This window comes from Coregonus clupeaformis, chromosome 14 (genome assembly GCF_020615455.1).
Source record: "Coregonus clupeaformis isolate EN_2021a chromosome 14, ASM2061545v1, whole genome shotgun sequence".
In the NCBI taxonomy this organism is placed as follows: Eukaryota; Metazoa; Chordata; class Actinopteri; order Salmoniformes; family Salmonidae; genus Coregonus; species Coregonus clupeaformis.
Window position 1 is genome coordinate 19,031,999 of NC_059205.1, and position 12,604 is coordinate 19,044,602.

A 12,604-nucleotide genomic window follows, 5' to 3' on the forward strand; every position below is an offset into this window, starting at 1 on the left:
CCGTGACCGTCTGATCTATTGGGCACACACGTCCCCCTCCTCTGGTCACCCACATATCGGCCGTACAGTGCGCTGCCTGACCGGAAAGTACTGGTAGCCTACCTTTGCTAAGGACGTGAGGATGTATGTCTCCTCCTGCTCGGTGTGCGCCCAGAGCAAGGTACCTAGGCACCTCCCAGTGGGTAAGTTACAGCCTTTACCAGTTCCACAACGGCCATGGTCCCACCTGTGTATTGACTTTCTCACTGATCTTGCCCTCTCTCAGGGTAACACCACCGTCCTGGTCATTGTGGACCGCTTTTCAAAAGCCTGCCGCCTCCTTCCTCTGCCCGGTCTCTCCACGGCCCTGCAGACTGTGGAGGCCCTGTTCACTCACGTCTTCCGGCACTACGGGGTGCCAGACGACATAGTGTCTGACCGGGGTCCCCAGTTCACATCCAGGGTCTGGAAGGCGTTCATGGAACGTCTGGGGGTCTCGGTCAGCCTGACCTCTGTGTTTCACCCCGAGTCTAATGGGCAGGTGGAATGGGTGAATCAAGATGTGGGTAGGTTCCTGCGGTCCTACTGCCAGGACAGGCCGAGGGAGTGGTCGGTGTTCTTGCCATGTGCCGAATATCTCCAGAACTCTCTCCGCCATTCCTCCACTAACCTATCGCCATTTTGATGTGTTTTAGATTATCAGCCGGTTCTGGCACCATGGCATCAGAGCCAAACCGAAGCTCCTGCAGTGGATGACTGGTTTCGGCGTGCGGAGGAGACGTGAAACACTGCTCACGTCCACCTACAGCATCAGAAGGCCAACGCTGACCGCTACCACAGTGAGGCCCCGGTCTTTGTACCGGGTGATCGGGTCTGGCTCTCGACCCGGAATCTGCCCCTCCGCCTGCCCTGCCGGAAGCTGAGGCCGCGGTTTGTGGGGCCGTTCAAAGTCCTGAGGAGAATAAACGAGGTTACCTATAGGTTACTACTCCCTCTATAACTCAAGACTTAATGGTCAATACACTCTGTATGGAAAACGCTGTACAGTTCATTAACTAACACACAACGACTCATTACATAAGACTCTATAACCACTTGAGTCCCACGGTCACTCCGGCGTGATTTAGTGCTTCTAAGCCCTCTTAAACATTGTGTGTTTGAGCAATAGATTTCTGTTTTTTTGCATTGGATTTGTCTAATTCTTTTGCAACCGCTGCAGCGATTGACGGGGGCTGAACTAGAGCGGTGTTTGTGAGAAGGGTGGATCTCGAAAATGGTTATTCTCACAAAATCGTCTGTAAAGTACAAACGGTTTGAGCTACAAACTATACACAAGCCACATACATTGTCTTCAGAAAGTATTCCAAATTTTGTTGTGTTACAGCCTGAATTTAAAATGGATTACATTTATATTTTGTGTCACTGGCCTACACAATGCCCTATAATGTCAAAGAGGAATTATGTTTTTCATTTTATTTACAAATTAATTAAAAATGAAAAGCTGAAATGTTTTGAGTCAATAAGTATTCAATCCCTTTGTTAAGGCGAGCCTAAATAAGTTCAGGAGTAAAACAATTCTTAACAAGTCTACTAAGTTGCAAGGACTCTGTGCGCAATAATAGTGTTTAACATGATTTTTGAATGACTACCGCATCTCTGTACCCCACACATATAATTATCTGTAAGGTCCCTCAGTCGAGAAGTGAATTTCAAACACAGATTTAACCACAAAGACCAGGGAGGTTTTCTAATGTCTCGTAAAGAAGGGTTCCTATTGGTAGACGTGTTTTAAAAAAAGCAGACATTGAAGATTCCTTTGAGCATGGTGAAGTTATTAATTACACTTTTGATGGTGTATTAATAGACCCAGTCACTACAAAGATACAGGCGTCCTTCCTAACTCAGTTGCCGGAGAGGAAGGAAACCGAAACCGCTCAGGAATTTCACCATGAGGCCAATGGTGACTTCAAAACAGTAGTTACAGAGTTTAATGGATGTGATAGGAGAAAGATGAACAACATTGTAGTTAATCCACAATACTAACCTAATTGACAGAGTGAAAAGAAGGAACCCTGTACAGAATAAAAATATTCCAAAACATGCATCCAGTTTGAAACAAGGCACTAAAGTAATACTGCAAAAAATGTGGCAAAGCAATTAACTTTTTGTCCTGAATACAAAGTGTTACGTTTGGGGCAAATCCAATACAACACATTACTTAGTACCACGCTCCATATTTTCAAGCATAGTGGTGGCTGCATAATGTTATTGGTATGCTTGTAATTGTTAAGGACTTGGGAGTTTTTCCAGGATAAAAAAGAAACGGAATGGAGCTAAGCACAGGCAAAAACCTAGAGGAAAACCTGGTTCAGTCTGCTTTCCATCAGACACTGGGAGATTAATTCACCTTTCAGCAGGACAATAACCTAAAACACCAGGCCAAATCTACACTGGAGTTGTTTACCAAGAAGACAGTGAATTTTCCTGAGTGGCCGAGTTACAGTTTTGACGTAAATCTACTTGAAAATCTATGGCAAGACCTGAAAATGGTTGTCTAGCAATGAACAACAAACAATTTGACAAAGCTTGAAGAATTTTGAAGAGAATAATGGGCAAATGTTGCACAATCCAGGTGTGGAATGCTCTTAGAGACTTACCCAGAAAGACTCCAACTTACCCAGAAAGATTACAATTGTAATCACTGCCAAAGGTGATTCTACAAGGTATTGACTCAGGGGTGTGAATACTTATGTAAATGAGATATTTCTGTATTTCATTTTCAATACATTTGCAAACATTTCTAAAAACATGTTTTCACTTTGTCATTATGGGGTATTGTGTGTAGATTGGTGAGAATTGTTTTTCCATTTAATCCAATTCAGGCTGTAACACAACAAAATGTGGAATAAATCAAAAGGTATGAATACTTTCTGAAGGCACGGTAAGAGTCTTTAGAAGGTAAGGGCTTCTGTTCTTCTACATAGATCATAGGAAATCCCAGGACATAGTGTCTACAATACCGTAATATGCTCACATAGTTGTTGTCACAAACTCAGGTGGATATTACCTTCCCACTGAACAAACAATTTATGTACTTACAACATTCTTATAAAAAATTTTAGCTTGGTGGACCATATTTGTTTATTGACATTTGTCAATAAAACTCATGAATGCAACTGTTTGTCAAATTGTTTTGTGTTCTACTTGTAGCCCTGGTTGTCCTGAAACGAAAATGGTAAAACTCTTCAATGTGACACTTCCTGGTTCCAACTGAGTCTAATGCTTTATAACACATGAATAAGCTGCTAAAACAATACATCGTAAACACGCTATACGAATACTCATTACTTAAGCATCAATAACTAATTAACTAAGCATGTATAACACATGAATAAGCGCTCATTACCACTATTACAACAGTAATTAATCTACGTACCGGTACTTCATGCCAGTGAGCTTGGCGGTGGACTCCTTGAGGTTGTGGTGGTAGCGGTTGGTAAAGGAGCCCAGGCTGCGGGCGATGAGGGCAACCGTACGGAAGCGTGCCCGCGCCTGGCTGGCCGTGTTGGCGCTGGTGGCGTTCTGCTTGCTGTGCCCTCCATTCCCCGGGGGCCTCAACCCTCCTCTTCCTCCGTCCTGGTCCGAACATGCAAACGACACCTGCATGGTGGTGGCTGTACTGTCGGTGGTGGTGGGCTACTGGGGCTGCTTGCCCTGCTCCAGGCTTCACTCGGCTGTATGTGTCTGTAGTGTCTTTGTCTCTCCTGGGGTGGTCTTTGTCTCTCCTTTGGTAGTCCTGCACTTCACTGTTTTGTCTAAAAGTCACCTCTGTCACTCTCTCTCTCTCTCTCTCTCTCTCTCTCTCTCTATTTATGTCTCAATTTGTCTCTCGCTCTCTCTATCCTGTTCTCCTTCTCGTTCTGTCTCTCAATCTACCTCTTTCTCTTCTGTTTGTTCTATCTGGCTCTCAGCCCTTCTCTTTTTCTTCCCTCCTCTCCTCTCAGGCTAGTCTGTGCCACTGAGGAGGTTCTCTGGGTGTAGGGGACAGCGGGTCCACAGTAGTGGAGGGGTCTCCTTCGCCCTCCAGCGTCGGCTAAGCCCTCCAGTCAAGAACCAGGAGCAGACTGCACTGCATACAGAGCAGCACACACAGACACACACACTCTCTCACACACAGACTCTCTTACTCACTAATAACCAAATCTTCACAGACCAACACACGCACTCACGCTCTCACATACACAGACAAATCTTCAGTCTTCCAAATCTACACACTGTCACATGCAGAGACAAACATTCTTACACCAAGCCAGATATCCATAACGTTGGAGACTAAAGGAATGAAGAGATTCTTGGATTGTCCTTGAACTTCAAGGAGAAGTGAGCTGTCCTGTGAAGAAAGCAGGAGTCCCACCAAGACTTGCATCCCACCAGGACCTTTGGTAGTGTAGAGAGCTGATGTGCAAGCTTCCTAGCCCAGGAAGTTCCGCATCTAAAAGTCCACCATGCTGAGAAGAGAGGGACAGCTTCCAATGCTCTGCTCAGAAGGAAAATGGGGTGAAAGCGCTCCGTTTGATACAGAGACGCCAGAATGATAGCGAAGAAGCGAAGAAGAGGAGGAGGAGTAGGAGGAAGGAAAAGGACGAAGCATGATCCCTCTCTTCTGGAAGGAAAGGACAGGCGTACAATGAGAGGGGGAGTGAGGAGCTGAGAAGGAATGCATGGTGGTGAGTGTGAGAGTGAGCGAGGGAGTGAATGAAAGAGAGAGACAGGCTGCTGCCTCTAAATGACTGGCTGAAATAACCACAGTGTTTTCTCACTAGCAACACACAGAGAGAGGAGAACACAGTGTGGACGGAAGGGACAGAGCTGAAGCCAAGTGGTGTGTGTGTGTGTGTGTGTGTGTGTGTGTGTGTGTGTGTGTGTGTGTGTGTGTGTGTATCAGAGAGTGTTTGTTTCTTGAGGTAGATGCTCAGTGGTATTATAAGCCGCGTTAACTACGGGTGCTGGGTGGTGGGATGGTAAAACTGCAGAAGAGGTGTAAGAACTTGTGTTTTCCGTTGCGTTATTGATATAAATGATAATAATATTGGATATTTTTTTTATATTCATAAAATCTTCAAACTATACAACAAAGCCTTGACAATACACTACCATGAGGTTTAGTTTTTCTAGTTGATTCCTTCCTGTAGTCTAACAGTAGCATTTACAAGGTCAAGGTCAATAAAAATCAAAATGTCTCAGAAAAATATATATTGACAAAATTAATAAATTGCCACGGCTGAATTTCTGTAGTTCATTGCTTCCCATGGCGCCCCCTTCTGGCCATTGGGAAAAAATTCATAGTGTGATTTCAAAATGTATATGGCAAGGTAAGCGATCCCGGATAAAATTAACAAACTTACAAAGAGGGAAAGATGTAGGAGGACTATCCGTACCAAACTTTAAATTGTATTTCCAGGCACTAGCATTTCACCCCATCCTAAATAGGTTTAGACATGGTTATTCTGCCCCCTGGCTGAGTATAGAGAGAAATATGGTGTCTCCTATTCCCCTGGAAGAGGTAGTCTTCACTGATATATCCCTCATTAAACAATGTAAACTACTGTTTGGTCCTATTATTTCTCACACATTTCTATTTCGTGCAAAAATTTAAGACAATGTAACTGGGAATCAAAATGGCATGCCCATATCCCAATATTTCACAATAATACCTTGCGATTTGGAAGGCGGCTTTTTGCATCCCCCCAATGGTCCCATGTGGAATCCGTACCCTTACCGATATCATGGACAGTAATGGTTTGAGAACATTCCAAGATTTAAAAGATACATACACATTACCAGGCAACTGTTTTCTATATGTACAACTTAGGTCAGCTATGCTGGTGTAAGGGTTGGTGTGAGGTGTGACCCAGGTGCGGTGCAGAATAGACAGTAGGCAGTAGGCAAAGATGGACTGCTCCTCTGGCCCATAACCCTCCCAGTCCACCAGAAATTTGAGACCCCTCCCCACTCACCGGCAGTCCAGGATCCGGTCCACAGTAAAAGCCGGCTGCCCTCTGACGAGGCGCAGCAGGGGGTACAGGACGAGGACGGGGAGCCAGTGGACAGGTTGCGACAAGCTTGAGGAGGGACACATGGAATGTGGGATGCACCCGCATGGTGGGGGGAAGTTGCAGGCGGTAGGCCACTGGGTTGACTCGCCGCACCACTCTAAATGGCCCGACGAACCGGGGGGACAGCTTCCTAGACTCCACGTGGAGGGGAAGATCCTGCGTGGAGAGCCACACCCTCTGTCCCGGGCGAAAGACCGGGGCCAGGCGACGCCTGCGGTTGGCCTGATGTTGATCCATTCCCATGGAACAGCTTCAAGGATTCTGCTTTGATGGAGTAACATGTCAGGCCATTTTTCAGGTGTACAGCCTCGACTGAAAGAGGTATTTCCAGGGGTCCATGTACAGCATGTGCACAGTAGGAACCATTCACTGGTTTTGGTTTTGCAAGAAGTTACCCGCGAGGTGAGCCTGACACACTGTACTTTGTGCAGGGCATGGCCGTCGTCATAAGGGAATCACACTAGCGCAAACAGTTATACGAGTCGCTTTTTGGTGTGGAAGAAGTAGTGATCAACATCCTAGGGCTGTGTCCAACCAGGTGGTGCGTGCACACAAAAGCTATCTTGCACGTGAAATAAAAGTTAAATACAAACATTTGTAAAATCTCCAATAAAAACAACCATTCTATCAGATCTTTCAGCACCCTGACAGAGTTGAGTTGACGTTAGACAAACATCTGCCGGAGTTGATATGTTTTACTTCTTCATTCAAGTCGTGTATACACAGTAGCAATTTAATTTTTCCTCAGTTGCTTTATGACTCTAAAACCTAATTAAATGTAACATATTTGAACCAAAATTCATATTCTATCTTAATCTATCAGGCAGATGGAGTTGACAGTTTATGATTGTGACCATGGTGATTCCAATATTGTTTGTATATGTCTATCAAAGTAGAGAACTTTACAGACTATGAGTGGTCTTGTTGCACTACATGTAATGAGGACATGAATAAGGGGTCCTTATGGTATAGCTGACCCTGTTCAGTCTGATGGAGTTCATTACATTTCCGGACACATATTTTAAGAATCACAGTTTTGAGAGAAATATTCTTAAAAGTCACAGAGGGCTATTGCAAGAAACTACTGTACATAAGATAATTTCTCAGTTAATATCCGTTATTGCCATATTTTTTAAACATTTTGTAAAAAATAATTTGGAGAGCTTCAAATTGGGATCCTTTGCTCCAGACAAGGGCATTTTCAGGCATAGAGCCGACATCGAAATTAATAATATTGAAAGTATTTAGAAAATTCCAAAAACAAATATTTTCCCTTATAGAATTCCAGTAAACTTACATTTTAAGCTCAAATAATGCAACAAAATAAAATAAAAATTCAACTATAAAAATTACGTTTCCCTGCAGTATAAGGATTGTCCCGACTTTAAAGAATTCCTGAGCTAATTTCCTGATATTCTACACATTTTGCCATGAGGCTGAAAGAAAATCATGGCTAATGATGTGTTCATATGCTATCTGGGGGGCCCAACCTCCAGGGGGACGCTGATGTCCATCACGCTTGTGCCTCAATGCCTGTAAGCCAAAACGTCCTCCTTGTCCAGCCCATTTAAAAGTATGTCACTCAAAGATGTCAACTAGAACTGACACATTCTAGGTTGGAAGAATCCCCAACGGGCGATGATGACTCTGATTATCCCCCCGCTAGCTACTTTACCACAGTAAGAATCTATAAATGAGTTGTGGAACAGATAGCTTAGATTAGAATGTCACTGAGACAGAGACTCAGCCTATATAAGAAACTGTGATATGCACACAGGGGAATATGAAAATGCACAATTAGGTTGTTAGAAATTCCACAAAACGTAAGATTAAGACTTCCTGGTTAAATAAAGATAAAAGAAAAAATATAATTCACCAAGACCAATTTATGAATCACATTGTCAGTAGGTATCGTTTATTGCAGGCAATTCCTTTCTCAAACCTGAAAACACACAGTACAAACCAGTGAGTTGTCACCAGGAGTGTAGGCAAAACTTAATTATGTAGAAACAACAGTGCATATATTGCACATAAGAGAATACACTGTGGATAAAGAGGGGAAACGTTTTGAATGAGGTTGTGACTTCACTGCTGCTGCTGTAGTCAGCTGATGGTTGACGTCTCTCTCTCTTGTTTTCTTTCTCTCCATTTCTCTTTTGATTTCTTAATTTCTTTCTCTATTTCTATCTTTCTCTCTCCCTACTCTCTGTTGCTTTATTTCTCTCTTTCTCTCTCTTCCTATCGCTCTCATTTCTTATTTGCTTTCTTTCTCTCTCTCTCTCTCCATCCCATCTCCTTCATGTTCCTTTCTATTTCCCTGTCTCCTTCCCCCCCTTCCCCTCTCTTTCCCCCCAGCCCATCTGCCCCCCTCTCCCCATGCTAAATCACCATTCACCACGGCTCTCTCTGTCTCCATGCCAGACCATACTAATCCCTTATGTTGTGGATGTGCCTGGGAGCAGTAGTCATTAATATGAAGCTCGTGTCTAGAACTACAGAACCGTACTACTAGAACTAGAATCAGCCTCTAAGGGGTTGGCATTGATTCCATGCTAACTTATTAGGCAGATCAAATATCACCCTGGGCCGTTTAGCACAAATGTACTGCTGATCAGAAGGAAGCTGAGGGAGAGAGAGGGTTGTAGACAGGTGGAATGTTTTGTGTTAAAGTAATCAGTTTTTTTTAGCAAAGCAATGCTATTGATTTTATGTGTATCACTGAGTAAGGGAAGATTTTGGCTGATCGACGTTATGGTTGCTATGGTGATTCATCATCATCATCACCACCACCACCATCATCTTCGAGTCTATTCAAATTCCAATTCCAACATTTCCTCATTGAAAAGCATTAAAGAGAATGGGAATTGGAATTTCAGTGTACTTATTGAATTGTCTGGAATTTAAATGGAATTGACCCCAACCCTGATGCGCACCATATGTTTACAGTGATAAAGCGGTTAGGGAGTCATTACATCCAGAACCAAAAGGCCCTATCCCTGGCATTAGTGTTGGTGAATAAATGCCTGTGTGTTCGCCTGAAGCACATCAACCATAGTACAAACAGACAGCTATAAAGGATTAGAGGTTTACTTGACAGGCTGGGCAATTTTGAATATATAGCTCTGTAAAAGGCATATGCACAAATGAGCATCTTACAGCAAGCTATAGGCTTGGGCGTTTATATGATAAACTATAGGCTTTTCTTATACTATATATACACTTCCCTCTGTGTTTATACTTAACACAAATATAAACGCAACATGCAACACTTTCAACAATGTTGCTGAGTTACAGTTCATATCAGGAAATCAGTCAATTGAAATAAATTCATTAGGCCCTAATCTATGGATTCCACATGACTGGGCAGGAGCGCAGCCATTGGTGGGCCTGGGAGGGCATAGGCCCACCCACTGGGGAGACAGGCCCAGCCAATAAGAATTTCCCCCACTATGATGAAACTGGCTCTCATGAGGACCACCACAGGAAAGGAAGACCCAGAGTTACCTCTGCTGCAGAGGATAAGTTCATTAGAGTTAACTGCACCTCAGATTGCAGCCCAAATAAATGCTTCACAGAGTTCAAGTAACAGACATATCTCAACATCAACTGTTCAGAGGAGACTGCGTGAATCAGGCCTTCATGGTAAAATTGCTGCAAAGGAACCACAACTACAGGACATCAATAAGAAGAAGACACTTGCTTGGGCCAAGAAACATGAGTAATGGACATTAGACCGGTGGAAATCTGTCCTTTGGTCTGATGAGTCCAAATATGAGATTTTTGGTTCCAACCGCCGTGTCTTTGTGAGATGCAGAGTAGGTGAATGGATGATCTCTGCATGTGTGGTTCCCACCGTGAAGCATGGAGGAGGAGGTGTGATGGTGTGGGGGTGCTTTGCTGGTAACACTGTCAGTGATTTATTTAGAATTCAAGGCACATTTAACCAGCATGGCTACCACAGCATTCTGCAGCGAGATGCCATCCCATCTGGTTTGCGCTTAGTGGGACTATCATTTGTTTTTCAACAGGACAATGACCCAAAACACACCTCCAGGCTGTGTAACGGCTATTTGACCAAGAAGGAGAGTGATGGAGTGCTGCATCAGATGACCTGGCCTCCACAATCACTCGACCTCAACCCAATTGAGATGGTTTGGGATGAAATGGACCGCAGAGTGAAGGTAAAGCAACCAACAAGTGCTCAGCATATGTGGGAACTCCTTCAAGACTGTTGGAAAAGCATTCCAGGTGACTACCTCATGAAGCTGGTTGAGAGAATGCCAAGAGGGTGCAAAGTTGTCATCAAGGCAAAGGGTGGCTACTTTGAAGAATCTCAAATATAAAATATATTTTGATTTGTTTAACACTTTTTGGGTTACTACAATATTCCATATGTATTATTTCATAGTTTTGATGTCTTCACTATTATTCTACAATGTAGAAAATAGTAAAAATAAAGAAAACCCTTGAATGAGTAGGTGTGTCCAAACATTTGACTGCTTCTGTATGTCAATATATAATTTTTCCGTGTGGGTGTGATTAACTTTGATTAAAATCAGGCTCGTTGACATAACAAACAAAGAGCCTTTCATGCCATATTTGGAGACACACCAGTACATTCTACTGTGGACTTAACATGAGGAAGCCATACCATATTTGGAAAAACCTTTCAGTTTGTGGTCTTATTTACATACATTTGTTGAGAATATGTTCATGGGTCAGTGTGGGCCATTTAGTTGATCAGTTCCTTGTGTTGACCTTCATAGTCCCAAGTCAAGAGCTAAAACAGAATCATACACTATACACACTATCATACACAGGTTCTCATTATACAGAACAATAAAAATGTGATATGTTGCATCGAGTTCTAGTCATCACCACTTACTAACTCTATTGGACATTAGTGTAGTGATATTGATCCTTCACATACTGTTCTGCTGAACCTGTTACACGTTTCACGTAGGGTCAAGAACACAGAGGAACTAATGAGCATACCTGACTCCTCCCCTGAGGTCACACCTGATTGGCCTATTACCCATGAGACATGACCAATGAGATGAAAGTGTGTGTATGCAAATTAGAATCAGTACAGTTAATGTGTGAGGGTGGATAAGACCACGGGTTTTATAGTGGAAAGATTGCCATCTAGTGTTGGAGGACAGCCACTACAGTAGTGATATGAGATGCTCATGTCTCTGTCCTCCCTGTACTATCAGACCCTGTATGTGGGTAGAGGAAGGTGGAGGGTCCCCCACTCTCTGTTGTCCATCTGGGGGGTCTTCACTGATGTTCAGAGACAAGTCCTTACAGAAAAATCCACACTTGAGAAATGATTGTGGTGCTACAATCCCAGACACTTCCAACAGCAGACCTTTTCAGTTGTTTATATCTTTCCAACTAACCCACCATCTGGGTGGGCCGCGGACACTCGTCTGCTGTGTTTCAAAAATGGAGTGCTGAACGACAATGTCTGTGACCCTCCAGTGCTGCTCCACGTCTTTTTGTCTGCTTTGTTGTCACTTTTGTCTGCAACTTGTATTTTCTACCACACATTTGGCTTTAGCCAGGGTGAATCACAAGGCATTAGCCGTGAACCCACTTCTCATCCACCATTTTGGAAACACTGCCTTACAATACCACCTGTATGACAATAAATCCTCAATCTCTCTCCAACTGCTCCCTGTCCTCCTCAGTAACATGTGAAGGTGTTATCTGCTGTTGTCAGTAGCTGAGTGTAGATGCGGTGAGGAATCAAGCGCAGGAAACACGGGCGTTCGTCAACAGACTTTAGTAACAAAAATACAGCACCAAACAGGCGAACAGCCAACCCAACCGGGAGGCAAAATACAAAGTACGCACAACACACACAGTGCGTAAAAATGACGATAGCGCACACAGTGCGGACTCTCGGAAAACAACAATCCAGAGAGTAAATACCAAAGAGCAACAGCTTGACAAATAAACATGTTCGTTCATCACGCTGCGTCTTGGTCCTCCACTCACTCTCTTAACGACGATCGTGACAGAAGAACCCACCATACAAGGACCAAGCAGCGTGTCCAGGAGCAGGCAGACTGGACATGGGAGGAAGCGTCGGGAAAGGAGATGGAGAGGTTGGCGATGGCCCAGGTGGGCAAATCGTGGTCCTGGGAGGACATGCTCGGGGGCAAAGGGCCATGGGCTAGGATTAAGGCCCTGGCGAGAGAGGAGCAGCGGCGTCAGCAGTGTCATCGTCAGACGGACGAGAGGCAACCCCAAACAATTTTTTGGGGGGGGCACACGGCATGGGCGGCTGGGCAGCAGGAGGCTGCCACAGGGCGATTTGGAGAGGAGGCCACCGGGTTTGGGGGGCCAGAAGGCAGGTTGGCGGAGCCTGGATGGAGAGCAGAGCCAACTCCCCGTACTCAGGCATGGCAGCATGAGACTGGTCAGGTTCCGGGGTATGCGGAGCTGCGTACTGTGCCACGAGTGGTCCGGCATAGTCCGGTACGTCCTGTGCGAGCACCCCG

At 44.3% G+C, this 12,604-nt stretch overlaps 1 protein-coding gene across 1 annotated transcript in view; it reads right to left on the reverse strand.

The window, feature by feature from the left end:
• Positions 1–3,911, reverse strand: part of LOC121581383 (voltage-gated potassium channel subunit beta-1-like) — a 124,247-nt gene extending 120,336 nt beyond the window's left edge. Inside the window, exon 1 of the mRNA XM_045224889.1 lies at positions 3,416–3,911. Within this exon, the coding sequence (XP_045080824.1) occupies positions 3,416–3,645 (230 nt within the window). The 5' untranslated portion in view covers positions 3,646–3,911. The remainder of the gene's footprint in view (positions 1–3,415) is intronic.
• Between the last annotated feature and the right edge of the window lie 8,693 nt (positions 3,912–12,604).